The 17,049-nt window shown below is 36.1% G+C and overlaps 3 protein-coding genes across 4 annotated transcripts in view; 2 read left to right on the top strand and 1 right to left on the bottom strand.

The window, feature by feature from the left end:
• The first annotated feature begins 766 nt into the window (after positions 1–766).
• Positions 767–2,711, top strand: LOC106165563 (uncharacterized). The gene is made up of 2 exons (XM_013543813.2): positions 767–845; positions 1,518–2,711. The coding sequence occupies exon 2, from the start codon at positions 1,561–1,563 to the stop codon at positions 2,062–2,064; it is 504 nt and encodes a 167-aa protein (XP_013399267.2). The 5' UTR covers positions 767–845; positions 1,518–1,560; the 3' UTR covers positions 2,065–2,711.
• A 354-nt stretch (positions 2,712–3,065) lies between these two features.
• Positions 3,066–15,560, bottom strand: LOC106165534 (general vesicular transport factor p115-like). Its single transcript, XM_087004295.1, has 22 exons — positions 15,406–15,560; positions 14,964–15,050; positions 13,922–13,986; positions 13,634–13,707; positions 13,242–13,339; positions 12,689–12,847; positions 12,130–12,250; positions 11,442–11,708; positions 10,991–11,055; positions 10,668–10,756; positions 10,321–10,475; positions 9,677–9,882; positions 9,161–9,271; positions 8,687–8,808; positions 8,294–8,475; positions 7,857–7,969; positions 6,708–6,846; positions 6,226–6,350; positions 5,863–6,081; positions 5,483–5,695; positions 4,498–4,659; positions 3,066–4,159 (listed from the first exon to the last, which is right to left on the bottom strand). Exons 1-22 carry the CDS (start codon positions 15,466–15,468, stop codon positions 4,079–4,081), a joined length of 2,916 nt encoding a protein of 971 aa, XP_086860421.1. The 5' UTR covers positions 15,469–15,560; the 3' UTR covers positions 3,066–4,078.
• The window catches only part of LOC106165557 (death domain-containing protein CRADD), a 4,215-nt gene continuing 2,614 nt past the window's right edge, over positions 15,449–17,049 (top strand). The window contains exons 1-2 of one of the 2 annotated variants that reach the window (XM_013543801.2): positions 15,449–15,573; positions 16,327–16,706. In XM_013543801.2, the coding sequence (XP_013399255.1) occupies positions 16,358–16,706 (349 nt within the window). In that variant the 5' untranslated portion in view covers positions 15,449–15,573; positions 16,327–16,357. Of the gene's footprint in view, positions 15,574–15,720; positions 15,918–16,326; positions 16,707–17,049 lie in introns of those variants that run through there. The other variant, XM_013543800.2, reaches the window with a different exon arrangement.

The following is a 17,049-nucleotide window of genomic DNA, read 5'->3' as shown; positions in this document are numbered from 1 at the left end:
TGTAGAAAGAAAAAGTATAGTAGCGCATTCGTGTGACGTAGCACTGACGCATGGAGATCCCGATTTATCTTCCCTCAGCTGGATTCTGACAGAGAGTAACATGGGATCGCTAAATTCAAAAATACAAAAAGCTCTAGCCCTAATCCAATAATTGATTCCCTAACGAAAACGACAATCCAAAACGAAAGAAGAAAAGACTACAAAATACCACAAAACGACATGGCCATAGTGAGCGGTACAATTTTAATTAAATGGACCAGTGTATTCTGAAACACAGACAAATTCTAACTTTTTAGCGAGGTATGTCACTTAAGTGAGTCACTTTAACGAATCCACCCCTACCCCACCGCCCAACCCTCACCCCCATGTCAAGGGAGCAAAGATATCAAAGTGGACCGGACCAGTGACCAGTGACACAAAAATTGATCAAAACTCCAATTAAGGGGTAATTTGTAAATTGTCCTCTTCAATTCAAGGTTGGTCAAGATGTTTTTCTTATTACCTGTAATTGTCTTCAAAAAACAAAATATCCTTGAAATTTGTTAGTTATGTTCGATATAGGCCTATTACTCAATATTTTTACCGATACTCTAGTGGTATCGGATCGCCTTTGCCAAGTTTTATTATCTGTCCCATTGTATCGCAGCTGTTCAGTTGAATACCCCTGCTCTCCATGGGGTTGATTTATTGAGTGGGCATGAAAATCTGGCATAGAAAACAATCGTTATTAACTACGCCACATTAGGTGGTCAATACCTCCCTAACGAGCTGATAATCCCTTACTTGCAAAAGGAGACTCGCAAGGTTGCGCACGTTTTTTAAGAAGGGATCTGGGATTTACTAAGGTAATAATTCGTATTATCAGAAAATGCAAGACGTGTGTGTGTGTGTGTGTGTGTGTGTGTGTGCGTGTGTGTGCCCTGGTTTATGTTTAACGTGATTTATCGGTGGTTTCAGCTTCATATATGTAAAGATTTTCTAGCAAAATGAAATTTTTAAAATCAGTTTAATACGGGTAACTCAGAGTTCGTATGCAACAAGTAGTTGCTTTGTCGTTTTGACTCTTCATGCATTAGTCGAAAATATATACACAGTAGTGGTAGTAATTACAAAAAAATTCTTTCTGAAAGCCAGTGGTTATAAATCGCCTTCGCACAGCCTAAGCTCTAAGCATATTACTTTTTTACATGCTGTAGCAACCCTGGATCTAAAACTGAGCTCGCGGAGCTTTAATTGATTCTTTGAAGAGCTTATCATTTTTCAAAGTAGGTCTCCATATTTCGTTGACCATTTAGTTCTATTTTATCATATTTCGAAATACGGTGTCTTGCAGGGAGAGCATAAATAGTGATTACATGCCCTGGTCCTTTATGGCCTTAATCATTGTCAAAAGAAGTGATATAAATCTTTTTTCTCAACCTCTCTCCAGTAATGAGAGGAACGCTATTGGAAATGCTTGTCATCGTCGAAATTTTATTTTTAATTTTTATCGGCATTTCTAAAAATTTCACTTCCAGGGTAGTTCTGTTCTCGGTTTAGCTGTTAGTGATAGCTTGCAGTATGCCAGGTGAAATTCCACGGTTTATCCCCAAAAACAACTTCCCTGAAACCACCACAGACACCTACGGGGATTTTCTAGGGCCTGACTGGACAAAATCCTCCCTGGTGAAGCATTTTACGAAGCAGAAGAACCCTCCTATGCTGCCAGTGGACCGCGCCAATCCCAAGACTAGCCAGGAATACGGTCAGTTTTACAACGGAAAACCGCGGCAGCAGAGCTATGCAGAACCAGCGCGAGCTTCGGTCCCCCCTCCTCCAGTGGTCAATCTGTCCCCCCTGGCAACGCCTCCCGGGAGATCGTCCTTGCCTCAAATCACCAACATGCCCAGATACATCTCTTCACCGCCCAGGCCAATGGGAACAGGGAAATTGGACACCATGGAGTTAAAACTCCCAAATATCCCAAGTGACAGAATGAGAGGTATTTCGGGATTTGACATCAAACTGAATTTCAGCGACGCAACTTCTATGACTTTTCACGCAACACCCAAAGATCAATACTAAGATATATTATTCAGCTGACCGCAGGACAATCTCCAAGCATTAGCTTCATCTTAGGCATGAGCTCAAACTTTGTATAAACTTTTTTATGACTGTGTATAATGGATCGGTAGTTTTTTAAAGATTCCATTTTTTATGTTCAAAAACTGACATGAATCTAAATGCAGGTTTAGCGTCAGCTGGATGGAAGGAGGACTTCGTTATAAAATATCCGTGTATATATATTTACTAGTATATATATATCACGGGTCGTTTGTTGTGGAAAGTTGAGTTTCTAATCACTCCTCTTTGCTCATATTGATTGTGATACCGATTTATACTACGTTGTTACTATTTCCTTATTATGAATTATTAAATGTAATCGATACGCATGTATTCGGGTAGTTAGAAGTTACCGATCATCCTTATTATTGTTCAGTAATTAATCTAACGCCTTCTTTATAAGCACTGGAAGGATAAGACCTCCGTGGAAAATTGCATTATTCATATTTCACATTTTTATCTGTAAAACCATTTGCCATCTATCGAGATTGACGGGTGGCATTATATGGAATGGTCTGACTATCACAAATAAATGTATTTTCTCAGCAAACTTTGCGTTTATACATAAGAAAATATATAGTCGCCGAAGATGTGGAAATAAGTCCTATTGTGCTCCTTTCCCCGTTACAATGAGCAAATAAACAGGTGAATGGCGTGAGTACACTCAGCCCTAATATAAGGGTCCATGTAATAGTCTGTTCTCCATTAATTTATATGCATAGTTTGCCTTAAGTGGGTTAAAAATTATGATGTGCTTTACCTGTACATATCAATGGGACCCAAACCCTATATCAGATATCACTTTATTTCACACAAATCAGTTTCAAATCGGAAGAATGAAAAACTTCAAATGGGGAGGGGACTCAAAAATTCACATGGCTTAGTTCACACAAACATTTTAAATTGGTGTTGTCACTGGGTAGGGGGTAATTTATTCTAAATGTAAGCAAACATACAGAGTCTATAATGCCATAATCTTTTTTATTTATCTATTATACACAGCGTGGATCAGCTCATCTTGACCTAACCGTGCAAAGAAATTACTACAATTCCAATAATTGAGGGGCAACTGTCACCCGCCTCTCATTCTTTAATATATTGCTCCAAATATGATTTTCAACACCTACACACAATAGAAATAGCTTGTCAATAGTATAAAGAATGTATTATTAATGCATTCTTGATATCACAAGTATACCAGTGGGGTTACACTGTCTTTTCACAGTAATATATTTTCCGAAGTCAGAAGCAATAGTCTAACTGGTGTTACATTCCAAATTCACATTTATGCTTAGAATTCACCTCATTCACCAATTATACATAACAGCTGAAACTCATTTAGCACTTGTAAATCTTCTAGCCAGGTGCACCAAATGCTGTATACAACACAGCCTCCCCCATATCCATCCTCCTTACATCTGTCCATTTCACCTTTTTACATCAAAACTGACGGATTTCATCATAAACCTTGAACATATTCATTAAAAACACTAACAAACCTTTAAAACGTTATCCAGTGATACACACAGAACATAACAATAACGATATAAACTTAGTCATAAATTAAGTCTTGATATGGTGAAAGCACGGAATATCAAAATGCTTGGTACTAAATTTATGGGTCAGATACATAAAACCTTGTCCAGAAATGTAATGTACAGCCAATGGGTCATCTTATTATAAGTTAATTTTTTCCAGCATTCAAACATCATTTCCTGATTGAAGCCTATAATTAAATTCATGCATATTAATCTCTTCAAATGTATAGTAAAAAAACAAACAATTAGCTGAATTGCCAAGGTTGCCCTACTTTTTAAAAAAATTGTTTCTAAGGGAAACCTTATATCAGTGCAGTTCTTTTCATTCTGTTCATGCTGTTTTTTCAATTTTCTGGTCTTCATGGCAACCCATTGTTAAAACAGTCCCTTTTCTCACTGAAAGGCCAACAAAAATGTCTACATTTTCAACCTTTGTATCATTCTTTATCCTCTTCATCTTCTGCATCGTCATCATCATCATCATAGTCTTCATCATCATCATCGTCGTCGTCATCAATCTGAATCAGATAAGGTTTATCCATCAAAAAAATTATAAAATAACCAATCTATTGGTAAGTTTTCTTTCAAAACTTTTGCAGAGTTCAAACTCTCTAACTTTATACCTTGTAATGGATTACAGGACTCCCCCTCCCTCCTTACACACATACACCAACATATGGCTATGTGAGAAGTCACTAGGGTAATCAAATGATAGATGGTAGAAGGACATATCCCAGATTAGCTTTCTAGTATTTTCATATTATTATTATTATTATTATTAACAGGGCACAATGATGTTTTCTCCAAGGCCCTTATATTCTTATCTCCTCCTCAATTGCACTTGTTATTGACTTACCTTTTCTCCAAGCCCTTTTAACTTTTTCTTATACTCAGAGAGTTTGGTATCTTGGTCAGCCAGTAGCACCAGGAGGTCCTCCATTTCTTTCTTTGTAGAGTTGACCTCATCTTCTTTTTCATTTCTTTCTAGTTCCATTTTCTTGTTTTCTTCCAGTATTTTCTACCAATGAAATTAATAAATTACCCAATCTTACTTAAATAATTATTATTTAACAAAATGCCTTCACCTTCCATTTATTACGCCAACAGAGAAATATAAAATTTGAAATATAAATTTCAGAAAAATAAATATAATTTCATATTCAAAAGCATGCAACATTATAAGTCTACTAAGCTTTGCTCTAAATAAGTGTATTAAAATGAAAATATTCTCATTTAGCACCATTATGGAATACAGTTCATCATCATTTGGTGGGATATGGTTAAACTATCACAATTGTACAAAAAATAAATAAGTCACAAGACAGAGAATAAATTATCAACATTTTACCCAGAAAACATATCTGGTAAAATATAAAGAAAAGCCTTGCAATATGTCTATCAAAATCTCAAATTTTTCATGAAGTTCAAGGATACAAAAGTATGCTCATTTTAACAGTTGTCAAAGGTGTAGGTATATATATCACAAACTATGTAGAAAAGCACTGCTACAATAAACAATAGAAAACTCTTCACAAAGGCCATGCAATAGCATGCCAGGCACATGGACAACACTTATATTTGTTTTGTAAACTGCAACATGCAAACCATTAGTGAATAATAACTACAGGTGCTGACAGAATATCATTATGGAGTAAAACTTGAACACATCAAATTGAAGCAAGTGTGGATACAATCTAAAAGGGAAAACAAGAATAATATGCATGTTGTTAAGGATAAAAGCTTGAGTATTGGAATTTTTGAACAAAACACTGCATTCAGAAAACAGAAGAGGAGTAACTATGTAACATCCAAACACAAGTGGAAAAATTATATCTTAATACATTGTGCTTTTCCTGGAGGTTCAGGTTGTCTTGGTTGGCCTTCTTCAGCCTCTCTTGCAAAGATGTCTTCTCTTCACACACTTTCTTGTTTTGGTCCTCCAGCATGGCCAGCCGTCTTTCCAAGTCAGCGACCTGGGTCACCATGGCATCCTTCTCAGCAACAACAGCAGTGCCATCTACACCTGTCTGTTGCTTCTGTGATGCCTGTTCTCTCTGTAAAAAGACAAAAGTAAACAGTTATTTACACACACTGTAAGCTTTAAAGTAATATATTGTAATGGTACTTCTCCTTAACTTACAAAGCAACAAATATACTTATCACATAAACACGTGCAGTACACCTCTGCACTAATTAACTACAATGTTTTCCTTGGACATACCAATTCAGAAATTTGTTTTTCAGCCTCATGAAACTTCTGCTTCATGTCTGTTAATTCTGTATCTTTTGCTGCCAGAGACTGCTGCAACTGCTCCATGTCTGCTTTCACCCTGTTGACTGTAGCTTGTAATACTGCACTGTCTGCAGGGTCCTGCTCTCCACTGGACCCCTCCCCATTCTGGACTAACACTTTTGCTTCAGCTATAGTTAACTCATTTTTCTGAAATAGTAATGAACTAAAATTAGTAACTCGATACTAATATCATGCAATTTTTTTCTTAAATTAGTACCCAATGGTAGAATGGATTAGCTTGAAAACTGGTGTCTAACACACTTAAATGTGTTGAAATAATTTGTCCCTCACCAATTTTTCTACTGTTTGGTTCTTTTCCTCTATTTCTGTTTTCTGTGTCTCCACTAACTCTTGTAGCCTGGCCACTTCATCAGAACCATTGACTTTTCCTACTTCATTTTGGTTGGTTAAAGAGCCTTGAATGAAACATACACCTCTTGTAAGATGGAGCAAAAATACGTGATCTACTGAGTTTAACCATACTGAAAATTAATTTTTTCCAGCTTAGCCCAGTGAAGGTACCATTTCTGCTAATCCTTCATGGTGCATATCTAATTTTTCTCTGGAGGTTCATGTGCAACTTGATTCCACAAAGTGCAATGTGCATATTCAAAAGTTCATGAACTAGCACATAATACTTCATATAACTCCAAGACAAGCATTTATCCACAGGTTTATTAAAGAATTACCATACAATATATTTATTTTTTCTTTTGTTAAGAGGAGCTTTGAAGACTCCTGAAAGAATGAGGTATTTCTAAATTGAAACTAACCTTTGGAAGCCTTGAGCAATGCATTTTGATCCTTCACTTGCTGAATCTGTTCCTTCATTTCCTTCATTTGTTGTTCAGCTTCTGCATTTTTTGTTTCAACCTCTTTCAATCGAATTCTGACCCGAGAAAGTTCTTCATCCTATTTCACACACAAAAAATATAATAAATGTAAAACTAGTTCTAAACCACTGGAATAAAATAAGCAAAACTCCTGAAAGTGCATATCGACAAAAATGACAAGTGATGATAGAACAGGTGATGGCTACATGTCAACATGTATTGTCTATCCATAAAATTCATTAGAAAAACAAAGCATGTCTACAAAGAACAGGTGTAAATTGTAAAGCCAAGGGATCTAGTTTATAGAGGAAAATCGGGTTATAAATTACACTTTCATTTTTATATAATACTGTGAATGAAGCACATTTTTTTTCTTGACTCAAGTTTACGTCTATGATGGTTATTTTAAGCCAATCAATTGTAACCGCTTGACAGACAAAAAGATGATAATCAATTTTGTGGGTGAGGCCACTTTTTACAGAACAGTTTAGACAATGATTAATGGATATAAGCAGGCAGAATTGGTATTCCTCAGTACGCGAATCAGGCAAGCTCATTTAAACTAGATTTGGTATTTGAGGAATACTTATCTTTTGTGTCCATAGCAGAGCATAGAAGGGCCTACTGCAAGTTCAGAATATCAAACCACAATTTACAGGTTGAGAAGGGTCGGTATGCCAGTGTAGATGGGGAAAAAAGAGTATGTGCTGCATGCCTTTCTGATGGCATAACAATTATTGAGAATGAGGAACACGTGTTAATGTCATGTAGTTTATATAACGGTCTGAGGGAGCACTATATTCCCGAGATTACAACATTGTCACTAGCGACTGCTCTGTCATCACATAATGTTGACTTTATAAAAGGACTTTCTGCCTTCATATATCATGCTGAGAAATTAAGAGATGTTTTTTTAGATAAGTGATTTGTGTTGTTTATGATATATATTCCTGTGTAGTCAGCTTAGTATTATTATAAATAGAACTCAACTGATGTACTCTTAGCCTGTAAGCCTGAAATACAGTGAAATAAACAACCATTAGTTTAAATGGATAATAGAAAACTAAGAGGGTAAACATTGCGACTGACCTGTTCTTTTATCAAATCTTTATACTGAGCCACTATGCTGTCGTGTTGCTCTATGTTTGCCTGTTTCTTCTTCTCTTCTTTGTGGTCCAGTTGCACAGCTTTCACTATATCATCTAGAATATATGCAACAATCATTTTAGAAACACAAGAATCACTTGCATCAGGGCATTATTTTCATAATTTCTTTATTTTTCTTTTGCCTTTGATACCATAGATGATGACTATGTATAATTATATACGTTTTTATGTTTTATTCATTTGTATTTAAGTCCATTTATACTGTTATACGAAAACATCATAATTTGGCCATAAGGATATAATCTTGGAGGTCATAACAGTTAATTCAAATCATTTAACATAATTATGAAACATTTTTATGTACCAGAGAAAAACGATTTGACCAACAAATTCAATGACAACAACAGGGTTCTACTTACTTTCTAGGACCTTAAAATGCCTTGTGAATTCAAAATCAAATAAAACTTCACTGGGGTGTTTGTGGGTTAACTGTGGTTTCTTGGCTGCTTTATTATAGCTTTCATACTTCGGAACTTGTGTTAGTTTATCTGTAAATGTTTCTAATCCTATCCTCCTTTCTATTACTTGCTGTAATGAGGGTCTTAAAAATATCCAGACAAACTATGTGTATGTAGTGCTATCATATAAGAGCATGATGACATTTTAACAAAATTTGAAACTCAAACTCAACAAAATTGGGAAAGAAAAACATTTACCATTAAAATATTAATCATGGTGCTTGTACAATTAAGCTGTTTAATAAATAGTACCAATAAAAATGAAAATCAAACATTTCACTGTCAGACACTCACTTGTCAAAATTTTGCACATCTTCATTATTAAAACACAAGCATATCCCCAGTAGATATGCACAGAGTCCTTGCACCAGAAGTTCCTGCTCGTCCCCCTCTGACGCTGACACCTGAGAAATCAGCTACAGACATTGTTAGGGAAACACACACAATAGACGGAGCCACATATCCCGAGGTTGACAACATCTCATTTACAACACAACTTTATGGTCCAAATATAATTAAATAATTGGTTGAAATGGTCTCATTTTGCAAAATGTCAGAATACTATAGGGTTCCTTTACTGCATCATAAAAATGCAATCATAATGATTTTAATTCAAATATAACTTTCCTTCTTACATTAGACAATTCTACAAAAACTACAGTGCTCTTTCTTTGTAAGGCAATGGTCTTTCTTAGTTAAGCCACATGCACATTTTTCAGAAGCTCCTTTTCACAGCAGTGGCAACCAATCAATATCTGACAAGGATACAAAAGGCACGTTTGCTGGGTTGTGTAAAAAATGTGACACAGCTATGGGGCAGTCTGACAACCACACTCCCATCAACATTAGCAGTCCCACGCGAGTCTGCAGCTGACCACCCTGGAAAATAATAACATGTAAGTAAGCTAGGTAAACTAATATTAATTAGTTAAAGAGAGAGTGTGATTGCGCGCGGGCACCCGCATGCATGTGTTTGTGTAGGCAGTATTTTGAAACTTTACTCTTAAAGCTAATTTCTCAATACCAGTCTATGCTTTAAACTATCTGGTCATTTGCACAATGTAAACCACTTGTTAGGATCAAAATCATTGAAGATGGAATTTAAAGAAGAAAGTTTAGAATAATCTAAGACAAATAAAAAAATTCCACTAGTCTAAGAAGACTGGAACATTTGTAAATTTAGTAAGATTTCTACTAGTGGGTACCAAATCCACAATTCAATTGTCTCTGATCCATTCAGTAGCACTGCAGACTATCATGCCACCATCAGAAACTAACACTGACCTTGGCTAACAGATTACAGCACTGCTGTAGCAGGGACACTGGAGGGTTTCCTAAATTTGTGGCTAGCTGGACCCTCAGCAACTGCTCCTTCTGAATGGGGTTGTCCACTATAGCATGGAGGAGGGCCACTGAGGCAAACCAGTTGGAGACAGCATCTGTGCTGAATAGCCCTCCACACAGTAGCTGACCTGCTGTGATGGTATTCACTAAAAACAAGATTGGAGAAAAAATTCAACAACTGAAAATACAACAGCAGTACTCACTGAAAAAAAAGGTTGTCACAAAAATATACATTTCTCTAAAAAATGATGTTTATATGACAAATGAATTATGATAATTTTATTTCTTCTGATGAGTTTTAGTTTTAGAAAAAGATTGACGTTTTGCTCTACCCTATTTTTAACTAAAATAATTGATTTAATAAAAAAAGAATAATTAAAAAAAAAAACTCCATTTTAGATCAAAAGAATCCAGTAGGTAATTCAGGAGTATAGATTGTCTGCAGATGTTAACATGGGAGAGAGCTTGAAAAGTAAATTTGTTGAATTGTTAAGCTAGTTTTCTACTGGTTACAGTAGAGTTTTGGGTTGCTAGAACAAAATATTCAGTGGGAATAAAAAGAATGGAGTGAGCCCCTTTCTTACCGTCTGCTGAAGTTGGAAGGAGAGTTGTGATGATCTGGGATTGGCCAAGGGAATTTTTGTAGAGGAATGACTGGAAACAATATAGCACTGCACAGCGCAGGACAAATGGCTGTTTTTCATTAACCATGGACATCAACAGCACTACAATGGCTGGCCTGCAAAATATAAAGAAGACAGAAAAGCTGACAAATGGACAGACAAATGAATAATAAATATATGAAAGTGTAAATGACGATTTGACACTGACTCATGAAAATAATCAAAAACTTTTTTAAAATTCCAAAGATTTTAAACACTTAAAAAGAAAACTGAAAATAAAGAATTTAAAAAACTAATAAAAACTGCACCTTGGTGGGTTGGATGGTGCCATCACAGATGCAAAAAATTCCTGGTTGGCCTGGTTCCCCCTAATGACCTCAGACACTGTGTTTATTGTCTAAAAACAAATCATAGATACAATCAATAATTATTAAAGTTTTAAAAAATCACTTGGTTCAATTTCAAAATGAAATAAAAAATAAACTGGAGGTTTCGTAAAAGGCTTGTTAGGTACACTGCATTTACTCAAAAAGAAATGTAGCAGTAATGTAAATGAAAGTTAATGGACAAAGAGTTTTCTGTTCATCAGTAATTTAACCAAAAGTGGCATTATATAAGTCATAAACAATACCTCTGTGAGAACATCGGCAGGAACTCCACTTGCCATTAAGATACTGCATAACTGCTTCAACAGTCCTAGAACATTACAGACAGATATGAGGCTCAGGCATTTAACACACCCACAGCCGTACAGGTCATCTACTGAGGTTAACCTTTCTGGCATACATAACTTTGAATTTTTAAAAGAGCAAAAGCCGAAATTGGTCTTAACTTTCAAGCAAATAACTCTGTTCAACTTGGACTCCAAAGAAATCAGCAATACTCTTTTTAATGAAAACATTGGCCTTGATTATTTATCAGGAAATAACTTAAATTTGTAAACCACAAGTTGCTTTTACTTCAGTGAACAACTACTGCTACATTTATCCTGAATAGAAGTTAAACATAAATTTCCTTACTTAAGTTAAGATTAGCTATGGACGTAAGTTTTTTTAATAAAAACCTGTGGAAGTTTCACTTACCACACTGGTTCATCACTTTCTGGCACATGGCGGTGTGCTGCTGGGGGTTGCTGGGAGAGACCAGGGTCCTCACCACCTGGAGACACAAATGCATATTGGTCACCTTCTGTGCTGACCAGCCAACCTGGTCAGCCTCTCTGGACGAGTCCAGGCTGAAGAACCTGGGCAGTTGTTGGATGAAGCTGCCTTCTTTGAAGAAGTTTTGGTTGGAAGTGTTGTTTTTTAGCAGGTTACAGAGTAACAGGAGGCAGTCCTCTACCACTATGCCTAAAATGAGAATGTTATCAAAATGAGTTTAAAGAGATGCTGGTCTAAATTGAAGTTATTACATCTGCAACAAAAAAGTGCATGGCTTTGGCTTTTTAATTACTTAATAAAACATGCAGTCATACATATGAATATGAAAGTGCAGTCTGAAAGGATGTCAATTAAAAAATATAAGGTTGCTAAGGACTCGTGCTGCCATTGTAAATTAAAGCCAAATACTGAACAAATTTTAATTGGACACTGGAAAATGTGAAAATATTTACTCATTTTTCTCAAATTTATCAAAGATTTAGTGACATTTTCTAATCCGTCTCAAATAATTCAGCTACTAGACTAAAACCAATGTTGTCCTAAAGTGAGCCAGCTTTAAATAGGTAATATTTCATCCACAATTGCTTTTGAGAATGTGCAGCAGACCCACCTCCATCAGTCGCTCCTTCATCAGATATGACCTCCAGCAGCCTCTCAAAGGCATTCTCGAATGCAACAATCTTCTGAATATTGGCATTGTTTTTAGTTAACTGTATCAGCAGCAAGAGTGCCTGAAATACACAGCATGGTTTATAATCTTAATTTGGTGATGTTGAATTGTCTCAAAAGTAAATGATAAGTCTTTCAAGCTGAACTGTAAAATCCCTGTGTAGCTAGGAGAGACTCAAAAATAATGCTCTAGTAAGACAAATCTAACTTTCAAATTCTGTACTGAAAATACTCATTTTTCAAAATAACATACTGCAAACCAAACACTTCAGTTAACCATGTGCTATTTTACACTACATATCCTATTTACATTATTCATTTATCCAATGACTATTTTGCCATCTGAAGGCCATCTACCATCTGTTTGCACTATATCCTTAAATTTGTACTTCAGGCATGATATCGTGTTGATTAGAAAAAGGGGGGGGGGGGTATGTAAGGTGTAAAACTGGCAACAAAAATCTGATTTAAGTCTGAAAAATTCAATGCATGGTACTTACATCATTTCTGATTATTTCTCTGCTATCTGAGAGGAGGTCCATCAATTTGGATACGCCCATGGGGCTGACTAGCACGATCTCCTGCACCTCCTTGGTTTTATTACTTAATAAAGCTGTAAGAAACTTGACTGTGGGCCAGCGAACATGGAAGTCATACTCCTGGATAGTAGATGTAAATGTGATGTGCAAACTCTGGTGAGTCTTTTTACTACGTTCATCACATGTAGATAGTGAGTTGAATCTTAAGACATCTAAAAATTTTATATAACAGCTCAATTTTTGAAACAAAAGTTATGAAAAATTTGTCATACAGGTCTTTTTGCTTAAATTTAAATTTTTGACTCTTAAACTGTAGCTACTGCCAGACCAAAAACAGTTAAATTTTCTGCAAAAAAAAACATATCCATCAAGACTGGTAGGCCTAACATTCTCAGAAAATCAGTATTCTTACCAAAAGTTGAAAGGCTATTGTACAAAAAAATCAATGCCAGACATTTAATACTATCAGTGTCACTTATTAATGTCAGAGCATCCTTTTTAATAGTATACCAACCTCTAGCAAAGAGAGTAAAAGGGAAACATTCTCTGGCTTTTTGATAAAAATCTCTGTGAACATCCCACCAAGGTCTTCTGATGTTGCATTCTCATCCTCTGAAATTATTTAAATATAAAAATAGGAAAAAAATCAAACTGACAAAGTGGATACATCTGTTTCCCTTTTCTTTTATGCATTTATAGTCAGATGAAGTACATTTTTTTCAACAACATTAAACATATATTTCATGACACTGTAGACTATATTTTATGAATAAAACAATCTTCCCCCCAGCCTTAAAAGATCTGCCAGGTGTCAACATGTTACTTGCTGACTGCATGTTCTACAGGTGCTCAGCCAGTTGGGGGTGGAGGTGGGCGGGTAGATGGGTGGGGTGACATACACTTTACCTTCTTCAGTGGGTTCATTAGATGTGACATTGTATAGTGTATCCAAGGCATAACCCATTATTTCTGCATCTGACCTGAAACAATATTTCAAAAATTTTCACAAATTTTCACTTTTAAATTGTTAAATGTTTACTTCTAGTTCAATACCATTGTTTATATATCATTTTCCCTTCATGACAAGCCGCAATTGACTTGAAAACTACTCATTCATTGCAGTCATTATTGGTTATGGTTATGCAACCCATAACCTTTCTCAATGAGAGAAAATACAATTTTCTGTTTCCTTACCTATCTTTTTGTAAGACATCTGTGAGTATTTCCATGGACTGTGTGCCCACTTCAAGCCTAAATTTCTGAAAGATATTACAATTCATGAGTTAAAATGTACACATACTGATCACACAGATGATTGGCAAATTTCATTACTGTTACAACAGGTAAAAGAGATCTGATGGTACATCCATATGTAATTCAATTCATCATTTGTTTCCATATGAAATGCAATTCTAGTAATTTCTTTACATAATATAGGTATATCACAATCCGCTAGGGGCGCTACAGTCGTAACTGTCCAGTGGCAGTGAAGTGTAAAACTGAAGTCGGCCTGCTGACAGCTCGCCTATGGCACCCCTTTTTTAAATCTCTCTTTTAGCGCCGCGTAAAAAAACTAATACAAGCCATTAACTAAATAAGCTGTAAATCAAAGAGTAAAATCCGGTCACGTGATTTTCCCGTGTTGCAGTCTTTGAGAAGTTTCAGTTCAGGGTGTTTGAAGTTTTGCCTCGACAAAATGCTCAAAAATGTCAGGGAAGTACTGGTTTCAGTTTTTTAAAATTTATATCGAATAAAGTTTATGAAATTTGCAATATTATGTAAAAAAATCATGAAAATTTAACCATGCGAAGTATAGTTTATTTGATGCGCAATATTTATAGTGCTTGATCTGCACGGAAGCCATCCCAGCCATGTGTTTGTGCGGTCGCCAATTTGGGTTTGTTTCCAGGTCATTAGATTAACATACAGCCATAATTGCCCTAATTGGTCACAAGCAATTTGAGCTGCAGCTACAGCTGAGTGATCACCGCTGGTCAGTAGTGACAGGTTTTAAGCTGAAAAGTGTGGACACTTTTGGTGCATTTTTGCAGTTAAAAAACTTCAATATCTTTGTTGCTGGTAGGAATATTAAAAAAATTCCAAGTGATTTCATCCGGTTTTTGCATTACCTTTCAGATGATATAAGTATTATAATTTTCTGATCAGTTTGAAAATTTTTCTGATATACCTACATAATAGACATTAGTTGTAACCTAAAATAAATACAATGTTTCACCTTGGATAAAGACTTGAGTGCTCTGACTGCATCTCTACGGTCCTCCAACAATGTTGATGACTGAACTCTGTCACAAAGTTTCTCAATCTGCAACCAAAACAAAGGTTATTACCATATCATATCAAGTAACACGTAAATGCAGCTGTAGAACATTTACAAGATCGTACAGTACCACATGAATGTGAAAAAATCTTATACAGTTCTGGTAAGAGTTTATACTGTTCACAGCACACTGACACTTGGTTCAACTGTTCTGAGAATGGGGGCGCAGTTAATATAATACAACATTTACATTTACATTAGCCACATACTGTAGATAGATAGTTTGGAGCATCGGCATATGACACCGTGTTTGCACAGTGGATATCACTATAAGACAGTGCACAGTATGAAGCAACAATGTCCGACGAGTGCACATAATAAAGACAAATGAAACTCGTACCGTTTCTGCACCAGTGGGTTGAGCACCCCCCTGTGGGGCTACCAAATTTCGGAAATAATCCATCCCTCCTACACTTCCAGGTTGGCAACTGACGCATGCGTGCGTGAGGACGTGGTACTTCCGCCGGATGTTTCCATTAATGTCCCAGAGTCCTCTTGATGTATATAGGTAGGTTGGAAACTGGAATGTGAAAAAGCGTGTCGACTTTGACACTTTTATACTAGTACCGAGGATTTCTGAAAGTAGAAATTTATTGGCCCCACTAAACAAAGCATTGTACAGCATGATTTAATGTTCATTAACAAACTTTATGCCCAAAGTCATGTAAAAAATAACGTTGAAATGCACTGTTCTCAACTGTGTCAAACATCAAAATAGGAGTTTAATAGAAGCGTCACCAGACATTGCTATTTACTGTCATCTGTGATAATTAAGACTGAAAGCAGTTGAATCTGACTTAAACATAGCCAACACAAGATAGAATATCGGTGGAATAATTCGAAATCTTGAAGGTAAGATTTATTTATAATAAATGACTAACTTTAACTGAAAGTTTGAAAGTGAAAGTGGTTATACAGGCAGTCAATTTAGATACAGCAGCAATACTCATACCTTTTGTTTAGATTAAAATTACCACATCTGTATCTCAGGGGAGCAGATTTAATTGATGGATGCAATCTATAAAATCTTCATTTGAATAATCTTAGATATTAACTACGTAAGATACTGGGTACTGAGTATTTAATTTTTAAGAAGTACCAGTTAAAGACCAACAAAGTTCCTTATTCATTTTACAAGACTTCCCCAGTAACAAGTTGTCTACTTTAGATAAATACACGTATTATGCATTAAAGACAGTACTGAAGTGCTTTCATCTATGTCAAACTATACATAACATCATACATCTTTTCTGTTTTTTAGGTTTTAAAAAAGATATTTAAAGCAAGACAAAATGAATGAGACGGAAAGGTTTATACTCAGAAAAAATAGAGTAGCCATTGTCCAAGACCTGAGAGTGTCTGATATTCTTCCTTTTCTTATACAAGAAGGAGCTTTAAGTGATGATGATGCTGAAAGGATTACAATACAGGCCACCGCTAGAGACAGGGCTTGTGCCTTGCTGGACATTTTGACCTGCAGAGGACCCAAGGCTTATAGACTATTTATAGAGTCACTGAGAGAGAATTACTATTGGCTAGTTCGAGCACTGGAGGACACAGATTTAACAGAACTAAAAGAGAAAGAGAGATTAAGAAATATGTACATGACTCCTGAAGAATTACCAAAAGAAAAATGTGAAGGTATGTTGAAGATCAGCTTGTAGTATGAGGTCTGATATACTGGTAACAAAGATCACATTCACAACGAGTTGAGCCAGGCTTTACAAATCCTGGGGACTAAATATGGCGGTCGTACATGAAAGAAAAACCGCCTAATCTTTTAATAGTCTCTCCGCCTCTCACACGCCTCCCCACACGTCGTCCCTGCGGGGGGGACAGTCATTAAATCTCGGCTCCATTGGGACGACACATGGGGAGGCATGTGAGAGGCGGAGAGACTGTTAAAAGATTAGGCGGTTTTTCTTTCATGTACGTCCGCCATATTTAGTCCCCAGGATTTGTAAAGCCTGGCTCAACTCGTTGT

The sequence above is a fragment of the Lingula anatina genome, chromosome 2 (assembly GCF_051362555.1).
Source record: "Lingula anatina isolate TDL-2025a chromosome 2, LinAna3.0, whole genome shotgun sequence".
Classification (NCBI taxonomy): domain Eukaryota; kingdom Metazoa; phylum Brachiopoda; class Lingulata; order Lingulida; family Lingulidae; genus Lingula; species Lingula anatina.
The sequence above is the reverse complement of the archived record's forward strand: the minus strand, read 5'-3'. Positions and strand labels throughout refer to the sequence as shown.

What these genes read in the sequence shown, in the direction of transcription:
- LOC106165563 (XM_013543813.2), top strand. Translation starts at nt 1,561, where the DNA reads ATGCCAGGTGAAATTCCACGGTTTATCCCCAAAAACAACTTCCCTGAA.
- LOC106165534 (XM_087004295.1), bottom strand. Translation starts at nt 15,468, where the DNA reads ATGGATTATTTCCGAAATTTGGTAGCCCCACAGGGGGGTGCTCAACCC. An exon ending in CACTCAAGTCTTTATCCAAG is followed by an intron (nt 13,987 to 14,963) that starts GTGAAACATTGT and finishes AATATCTTTCAG; the next exon opens with AAATTTAGGCTTGAAGTGGG. An exon ending in ACCTCCAGGAAAAGCACAAT is followed by an intron (nt 4,660 to 5,482) that starts GTATTAAGATAT and finishes TTTCATTGGTAG; the next exon opens with AAAATACTGGAAGAAAACAA.